A 9,979-nucleotide genomic window follows, 5' to 3' on the forward strand; every position below is an offset into this window, starting at 1 on the left:
TCTTTTAAATAATTTAGTGAAAGATCATTAACAAGAGCATTCACGGTACATATTTACAAAATACTCACTGCAACATCTGTGAGAATATACACAGTACAATACTTATAGAAAAATATAAAGTGTATAATTTATGTCGACAAGCCTCTCGTTTTACGTCTGATCCTAGCGTACGGTCCGACATCGGGATCCATAACAAAGTCGTACAGAACCGCCGTCCAACTACTGTGCTGAGGTAAATCATCATAAAATTCGGGTGCTATTCGCTTAACCTACAAAAAAAAAATTGGAAATGATTTAAATGAAACCATTTTTATCAGTTTTACCTCTGGTAAACGTGACCCAGGCACAGCCGGAAAATCATGATGCTCATTATGATATCCCACATTGAATGTAATCGCATTTAACGGACCGTAATAACTATAGGTTTCGTAGCCCTTTTTGAACATGTAATGTTCACTAATAAAATGCCCCGCGACTGGGTGTAGTCCCATCGCCATAATCGAGCCGAAAATCAAGTAGCCCAGAATGCGTGCTCCTACAAAAAGATTATATAATCACAAATACAAATTAATGTATGTTTTCTTACCAAAACAGTAGACCACAAGTGCATCAAAAATTACTTGAATCACTGCGTTGATTAATTCCAAAACTGTAGGAGGTTTTGGGTAGGTTACTAAAGGCCGAAAACTGTAGAAAAATGGTTGCAGCATTACCCAAATAAATTTTCCGAACGTTGTGCAGAACAGCTTCGCTTCGAGGTAGGTCGGAATATCTGTATCTCTCAGTTCATCTCCTTGATACTAAAAAGAGAAACTGATATTTTCACTTTTTAAAAACATACTTTTCATATTATTTGAACATTTGATCTTGTGAAAAACTTACTCGGTGATGTTCAAGGTGATACTTCTTAAAACTTATCGATATAGGTATGCCGATGGGTAGGTTTGCAAAAAATCCAAACAGTTTATTATGTAGCGGTCTAGCATGTCCAAATGCTAAATTGTGCGATATTTCATGAATTGCTGAAAAAAAAGTAGTACTATTGAAAATGTAAAAAGAAAACAACATTTATCTTTTATTCTACCATATTTATTATTATTATTTCATGTAGGAAGCCCAACTTTATTTAATCACAAAGAGATTTTTGTAGAAGTTGCAAAACATTTTTTTTTTACTACCATAATTATTTTAAGTTCACATAAGTTGTAAAATCTAACTTTTTCACACTGTGTCCAAATATTTTATACACTGTCGTGAAAAAAAAACTAATGTCTAGATATTTATTTTGAGATTTTCCTCTATTTATATGTGTTTTTCATCTGTGAAACAAAAATTGAATAATGAATTAACCAACCTTCTACCAAAAGGATCACTTATAGGGTCTTTTCACAAAACTTTAAGGACTGTGAATTATTTTGAGAAATTTACGAGATGGCGTAACTTATGCTACATCGCATTAGACACTTTTGTAACAATATTCATGTCAAGGTTCTGTTATTAGGCTTTACTTTTTATTATGTGCCATTTTGCTGACGTGTAAACAACATATAAACGCTACCGAACACAATTAATGCATTTGAGCCGTCCATTGAAGGAAAAACAGGCGCAACTCAAGTAAAGGCACAATAAAGTAATTTTTCAAAATGATAATGCTCGACCACATGTTGCTCATGAAGTCAAAAAATACTCAGAAACGTTGAAATGTGATGTTTCGCCCCAACCGCCATATTCACCAGATATTGCTCCATCAGATTATTATTTAGTTCGATCCAGATGGAAAAAAGTAGTAGCTAACGATGGCCAATACTTTGAAAAATAATAATGTACACAATTTTTCACGATACAGCCTAGAATTTACAAAAAATCCTTAAAAATTAATTCACTGTCCGCTTATTTTTGCTTACTCAATAATTTCACACTGAAAAAAAATTTACAAATAAAGAATGAGCATCATTGTATTATGCACTTAATTAACATTTTGATAATTAATCTATTTTCATTTTGAAAACTACAAGTGATGTTTTGTTATTATATGAAACGGAAACATCTATTATAGTTCCCAAAACGAAAATAGATTCATTTCCAAAACGTCAATTAAGCGAAGCAAGAAATATAATGGTGCTTATTTCTATTTGCCCGTTTTCTATTTTGAGGTTTTCGATTAAGGCAAAATGGTTTCATAAAAATAATTTGACCGATTCTTTTAGTGAAAAGGTGTTTTTATTTAATTTTTACATCTTTTCATTGGTGGCAAAGTTCTCCTATAAACAGAAGAAAATATACTACTCCAAAAAATAAATTATTTATATTATAATGTGCCATACTAATAGTATTAACTGTCACATTAGATCTTATCTTGTCATGGCCTTCCAAGACCACAATTTTAAATCTGGATGATTTATAGTTAAATTTAATTCAAATGGTATTCTTATTTTAAAACAATACCTAGCATTGGTTAACTAGTATTATTATCTAATCTATTTCATTTTAATTTAATTTATACTTTTTCTTTTAGCTCAAAATACTGCTCTACTGTGAAAAATATTACACATTTGTTGCATAAATAACTATTATACGCAAAAAATTTGGGAATAAATGTGGAGAAATACGCCGCCTGACTAATCACAGCTATTCTAAAAATTAGTTTATCTATTAACAAATAAAGATAATTGGAGTTAACACTGGTTGTGATAACAAATTTATGATTAAGTGTAAAAATAAACACATCATTTTGGAGTTCACAGTAAGACGTTCAATTTTCTATTAACCTCTTTTACTGTGACTGGAAACTATTCACACTCTTTAAATTTACAATGAAATTATTTTTTATTTCTTTATTGGTTTTTCAGATCTTGGGTCGCGAAAAAAATTATTATCTAAGTATAAAATTTAAATGACATATCAGTATTTTTCCAAACAGGTGATATGGAGTTGCAATAAATGACTACTAGACTACATTACCGATAAATTTAATATCATTTGCTATATCAATACACCTGTGTACACATTTCACATAATATTAAACACCATTAAATTCCTGTAGATAATGTATAGTTTACGACTTAGAATTGCTTGACTACTGATTAAAGTTTATAATATATGAATCATTTTTATTAAAACAACTTTGTTGTCTCCTGATACATATTCTCTTTAATTTTTTTCTTTTTCTCGTGGTTGAATTAACAAATTTAAAAGTATTGGTCAAGAATTTTTTATCGTTATATTGTCAAAAAGTTGACGAATTTTACACGTTCTATAAATTATGATTATATGTATAAATACCATATACAGTATACTTTAAAATATTGAAATAATCTCATTTAAAGATCTAATTACATTATCACTTATCAGTTACTTACCTAAGTTAAAGACATTTACTGGAAAAATAGTGACATAATGGTTTATACAGGTATATCTATCACCAATTTTGTTATTAGATTCATTAAACTGATCTTGCTTAAAGATACTAGGACAATTCTAGGGATATAAAATAATATTAAAATCTTTAGGATAATTTTAAACAGCCATAGTACCCTTAGAAAGCTTAAAAAATATGTTCATGAGAACTTATTTTTCTTATTTTTTTTTTTACTAAAATATTTTTTATTCAAAAATTCAGATATCAAATTTTCAAAAATAATATTTTAAAATTAATTTTGTATTAAAAAATGTTAATCAAATATTCATAGGCACACATAAGTATAAAAAAATTGTGGGCTGGTCAAAGCGTGGAACCCCCAAAAAATAACACCTGATATGTTATTATTTAACATATTTAAGAAATACGCTACCCTCAAACAAATAAAGATTTCTAACAAGTAAGCAGCCTCCCCCTAAAATAATTTTACAGTGCTATTAAAAAATTGTTTCATGACGACATGATGCTGTGGGCTATATATTGGCAGGCATTAAATTTTCTATATCGTCTTATTTTGGTCTCAGGAGTCTGGGGACGAGCGATGACCCAGCCTCTCTGAGACACCCTGTATAAAGCATGTTAAAGAAAAATGTTTCAATAGGCCAGTGATTTATGTAGCTGATGGAATGGTATATTAATGCCGTTTTGTACATATTAATAAACAGGAAATTTTTTTCCTTACAAGTTATACTATAGTTTGAATTTTTAGCATATTTTAGAAAATAATTTGGTGAATCTTGTTAAATCATTATGTATTAAGTCAAAGTCAAATGTCAATACAAGTTAAATACAAATGGAATATATAAAAAAAATTTACTGAGGTATTTCTTTCGGAGAAAATTTTTGAATCCCTCGATTTTTATCTATTTACATACTTAAATATGGTTTTTAGCTTCTATATTTTTTTTTCTAAGATTTTTTTATGAATGTTTACCGTTAGGCTACTATAAGTCTGATATACTTTAGAATAAATACCTAATCTTATCCATGGTGTCAAAGATGATATTATATCAATGGTATCATACTATTCCAAACTAATCCAATACAGAATCATAAACTAGATTGGCAATAGATGAAAATATTGTGTAACCTATCACCTCTTATTTCATTAAAATAATGTTGCGGATCATGATTGGTGTCTACTTCAAAAAGAATGTGGAAGTGGAAACTGGAAACATCTAGTAAGTGTTACTGTTCTTATGCAGTCAATTTTAAAATAAATAAAGCTACCATTCTTAAGATATTAAAATCCTTACTTGTGGGATAATAATTGTCAGAATCACCTTATCTAATATATTTGTATAGGAAGAGGGTGATATCAGTAAAATATTCAAAACAATTCGGTTATTACCTGAAGATAAGGTAGGCACCCCCAAATAAACAAACATGTATATCTGTGACACATATGCATAATAGCTACACTGATTTCTGTTGAAATTATTTTTCAGTTTGGACAATTTTTTCCATACTTAAGAAATTTGTGATAAACGGACCCTCTTGTCCTGTACATCTAAACATCTAATGATGCAGGATATAGAACAACAACAAATAATAAAACTAGGTAAAAATTCTGAAATACTTTGCTGTTATATGACCTAGAGTAGAGCATGTCTTACAAAAACTATTTTTGAGATTTTGCAAAAACATATTCCTATTAGAGGTGGATAGTAATATCTGGTTCGATATGATTGACTCACTAAGGTTTAGATTTACTCTCAAATAACGTGGGTTCTTTATGGATTGGGAGAATTTGTTAATTAGCCACGTGTAGAAAACGAGATAAGTTTTCGCATGGTCAATATAGATTAAAAGCTTCAAAAATGGACTTGGCTGATTTTGAAAGTAGGTTTCAACCGAGGGGCGATCCGCTAAGAAAAAAAAGTACGAAGATTACAAAATTTCTGAAATCTCTTGTAATGTATCTGCAGATTTCAATATCGATTAAAAAAAAATTACAAATTTCATATAAATAATCAAGATTACAATATCTTTCAACCGATTACAAAACATTTCAGGAGATTTCAGAGTTATTTTAGTAGATTTCAATGATTATTTAAGATTTCAATAGGATTATTCGAAATTAAAAGAAGATTTCAAAATTTCTTAATAATATTTCAAGGAATACGGGAAGATTACAATAAGTTTTGAATGTCCATTTGAACAAAAATAATTGAATTAACTTCAACTGTCATTCATTTCATTCATTAACAGTAGTGCTTTGATTAAGAATTTCCAGTATCATTTTTACGCAAAAATTGTAACATTCTGATTAAGTTTTTGTTCGAATGAACGTTAAAAACTTTTTGTCATGACAAAAATGATAACGCCATTTTGAAAGTAGGTAAGTATATATTTTTATTGAAAGATAAAAATATAATAATCCAATAAACTAATAAAAATAAAAAAATAGAAGTAACATAAAATAAACATTTTCCCAAAAAATAAATAATAAGAAATATTTTAAGCTTTTATTAACACTTGTATTTAATACTTTACCTGTATACAGTGTATTTAAAAAAGACGCGGCAATATTTAAGGGGGCGATTGCCCAGATCATTTTATAAAAAAAAGTTCCTATAAACATACGTCCGCAAACGCTTCGTTACCGATCTACAGAATGTTGAAATTTCATTAAAAAAACAGTAAAAATTAAATTTCTCCAAAACCTCTTGATATTATAATGAAATTTTAGGCCTGTCAATAGCTATGGCAGACGCGTACTTTGCAATACAAAACGATTTTTTAGTCTTACCAGTGACTAGCTATTTTTAATGAAAAAAATAGGACCCCGCTGGTTTTTCTAAAAATATAATTTTTTAATTCCTTGTTCAATTATGAAGAAGAAAGCTTTCCTCAGATTATACGCACCGTACGTCACACCGTTATTGAGTAAAAAAATAAAAAACATTTTATTGCGCACCTAAACCCAATGTTGTTTTAATTGAGAAATTTAAATTATTGAACAAAGAAATTCAAATTATCAAATTTGATTGATTTTTGAAATGTGGTACATACTGTTGTTTGTAGTAGGTAATAATAAGGGGCTGCGTTTTAGAGAAATTTAATTTTTACTGTTTTTTAATGAAATTTCACATTCTGTAGATCGGTAACGAAGCGTTTGCGGACCTATGTTTATAGGACTTTTTTTATAAACTGACCTGAGCAATCACTCCCTTAAATATTGCCGCGTCTTTTTTAAACACACTGTATACAAGTAAAGTATTAAATGCAAGTATTAATAAAAGCTTAATATATTTTTTATTTATTAGTTTTTGGGAAAATACTTACCTACTTTCAAAATAGCATTATCATTTTTGTCATGACAAAATGTTTTTAACGTTCATTCGAACAAAAAACTTAATCAGAATGTTACAATTTTTGCCCAAAAAATGCCTGATACTGGAAATTCTTAATCAAAGTACTACTGTTAATGAATGAAATTAATGACATTTGAAGTTAATTCAATTATTTTTGTTCAAATGGACATTCAAAACTTATTGTAATCTTCCCGTATTCCTTGAAACCTTATTAAGAAATTTTGAAATATTCTTTTAATTTCTAATAATCCTATTGAAATCTTAAGTAATCATTGAAATCTACTAAAATAACTCTGAAATCTCCTGAAATGTGTTGTAATCTTGATTATTTATATGAAATTTGTAATATTTTTTGAATTGATATTGAAATCTGCAGATACATTACAAGAGATTTCAGAAATTTTGTAATCTTCGTCTGTTTTTTCCTTGGCGGATTGCCCTTCGGAACACACCAATCGCACCATATAGGTTTCTGTCGAGGTTTCTGTGGCATTCTTTGGAAAATGAGGTAGGGGGGGGGGCGTTGTACAAAGACTACATCGACGAAATTCATTAGCTGATTACATAGATTACAGATAAGATTACGTAGATTACAGATAGATTACATAGATTACAGATAAGATTACGTAGATTACATAAAGATTCCAGGGCAAACGTACGAAGATTACATCAGTGGATCGCCCCTCGGTTTCAACACTGATATGTCTCAATAACAATAAAAATATGAAAATGAAAATTGATATTTCATCTGTTTACACGACTACAAATGATGCACAAACTTAAAACACAATTAGTGCATTACTAAAAGGCAAAAAATGTGATGTGAATATGATACTAATCATTTCTCATCTGGTAGGTATGTCATATCATATTAATATTTATTTCCACGATATAAAGATATATTCAGATAAATTTGTCACGTATAGTTAAGCATACTGATAAAATTTTATGTACATTGGTAATCATAAATAAGAGGAAAAACTGACGTAGATTTGAAGAGAAAGGGCATGTTTGTTTTACAGGGTGGACATGCAAAAATTGCCTTCCCTTTTCTCCGTTATTATTCAAAATATGAAAAAAGTTAAGATAGAAAGTTGTAAGGATTTAAATTTTTTTTTTAAATCTAATAAAATAAAAAAATTTGGGCCACATTCGAATAAACTTGTCTGCTACCCAAAGCATCAATTAAGAAACATTTATATTAATCATTATCAATTATCCAGATTTGATAACTTAATCTGTCAAATTTGTATCGATATCGATAGTATTTTAATCTTTTCTGGACTATTATTATTAAACGTTGTCTTCATCTAATCCTAAGATTTATAGGACCACATTCTATAATTATTTAAGAATATTTAGCTGCTTACCTAACATTAGGGAATGGTTTATAACACCACCAAAACAATATGCAACTAAAAGAATTACTGGCCATGATTTATCCTTTAGAATGTACATCATACAAAACTGGAGCAAAACCATTCCTGTTACCACCCATTTAAAATTTGGATCATAACCAAATAGTTTCTTAATTTGCGGATATTTTTCTGAAAAAAAAAAGATAATAAGTACACATTACTACGTAAAAATCTTATGAGATTATACTTTACAATAGGAGGAGAATTAAGTGCTACATATAATGTTACTTCTAATAATTATTTATTTATATCTTGATTTTTCCCTTAAAATAGTTTTTCGAAATAGTATTCATATACGTAAATGAAACTGATATATATCATGATAGCAGACTAAACATTTTATATGTTTTTAATAAAAATATAATGATTCGGTGATTCATTTCATTGCAATTCTGTGAACATGAGACAATCTTATGTGTAGAGTAATTAATTATTCTTAAATACGTTCATGAATGAAGACATAAAAAACTAACCTAAAATTATTTTTCTTCGACTAGCGTGAGGTTCTTCGGTATATACCCATTCAAAATCAGTTCTGGATACATGTTGTCCCATTTTTGGCATCAAATTAATTATATCTTCATTCGATTTAAACTAATCTTTAACTAAATCACTTCAATCACCAGTTCATTATACAAAGATGACGTAACCTACAATATAAGTTTAGCAAACATTGTACACTGTACACATTTATAGTTCTCAGTATATGCACCCGGCACTTGGTTTCTCTAGCCGGACTAAGTCCGCCAGATAAAATAAAAGTGTAAAAGATACGTTGTGTTGATGTATCACACAGATTCAATTTTATTAGATTTACATCACAGATTCGGCGTACTAGGTACATGCCAAGTTGAGGTGGGTAGTTCTCTTTCTCTGTCTCAGGTGGTAGCTTGTAATGTAAGTAGGCGTAGGCATATAAATTCAAATTGTAACCACAAACATGTGTCACAAACACAAACTATAAATGTTAGTTGCTTTTGGTTTCAGTTTTCGGATCTAAACGCGTTATGATCCCAAAATCACGTTCGTAGTTGTTTTCTTGTTTGCGGATCTTGCCAGATTATATGATCAAGATCGGTAATCCCCTTTCCCTTATGAATCAAATATTTTCTGTGATTCGAAGTTTTGATCACGATCACATATTTAATATAACCATATTTAAACATATTTTAATAAAATTGTGGTGTTTTTTTTTCTAAGAAGGCAGTTATTATTTTTATTTTAATTGTGCACAGGAGAATAGGTAAACGATATTTAAAATCAAATCAAATATCAACAGTAAACAAAATTCTGTTCTCTTCGAAATTGGATTCAAGGATCAGGTTCGTGTTTGTCTGATACTGATTCAGTGATCATGATTCAAAACTGAGAGTGAAAGGAAACGGCTAATACTATTGCTGAGGGCCTTTCGATTTGGCAAAAATAGTAGCTATTAGTAGCTAATAGCAACTTGGAGTTACTCTGAACTGATATTAGTTGCTAATAGGTACTATTTTTGCCAAAATGAAAGCCCCCCTGATAGCGAAGCGTAGCGTAAAGGCCGGGACACAATGGAAAAATATAAAATACAAATATAAAATATTAAATATAAAATAGAAAATTCGATAAATATGCTTTCATATCAGTTCCGAGCGGGCAGCCGAGCAGAGCACACGTGTTTTGTGAAAGTGTAGTGCAAAGAGCAAAATCTACCTGCCTTTATTAAGGCTACCTGGAAAGAATCTCTTTCTTTCCTCTTAATCACCGACCTAATCCCCGGCTTAAGTATAGAGGCCGTCGGCATCTTTGTTACAGGTACCTGTGCCGGGGTTATGCCCAGGTAAGTT

General features: G+C 29.6%; 1 protein-coding gene across 1 annotated transcript; it reads right to left on the reverse strand.

Moving 5' to 3' along the window:
- Nucleotides 1-8,987, reverse strand: LOC108915225 (sphingolipid delta(4)-desaturase DES1). The gene is made up of 6 exons (XM_018721200.2): nt 8,627-8,987; nt 8,106-8,282; nt 883-1,022; nt 587-800; nt 324-535; nt 1-269 (listed from the first exon to the last, which is right to left on the reverse strand). The coding sequence occupies exons 1-6, from the start codon at nt 8,715-8,717 to the stop codon at nt 129-131; spliced, it is 975 nt and encodes a 324-aa protein (XP_018576716.1). The 5' UTR covers nt 8,718-8,987; the 3' UTR covers nt 1-128.
- Between the last annotated feature and the right edge of the window lie 992 nt (nt 8,988-9,979).

This window comes from Anoplophora glabripennis, unplaced genomic scaffold (assembly GCF_000390285.2).
Source record: "Anoplophora glabripennis isolate ALB-LARVAE unplaced genomic scaffold, Agla_2.0 scaffold945, whole genome shotgun sequence".
NCBI lineage: Eukaryota > Metazoa > Arthropoda > Insecta > Coleoptera > Cerambycidae > Anoplophora > Anoplophora glabripennis.

Bases quoted from the DNA above. Each gene is read 5' to 3' on its own strand.
- LOC108915225 (XM_018721200.2), bottom strand. From the start codon at position 8,717: ATGCCAAAAATGGGACAACATGTATCCAGAACTGATTTTGAATGGGTA. The intron at 801-882 runs GTAAGTTTTTCA...TTCTCTTTTTAG, and splicing joins ATCACCTTGAACATCACCGA to TATCAAGGAGATGAACTGAG. The intron at 536-586 runs GTAAGAAAACAT...ATCTTTTTGTAG, and splicing joins ACTTGTGGTCTACTGTTTTG to GAGCACGCATTCTGGGCTAC.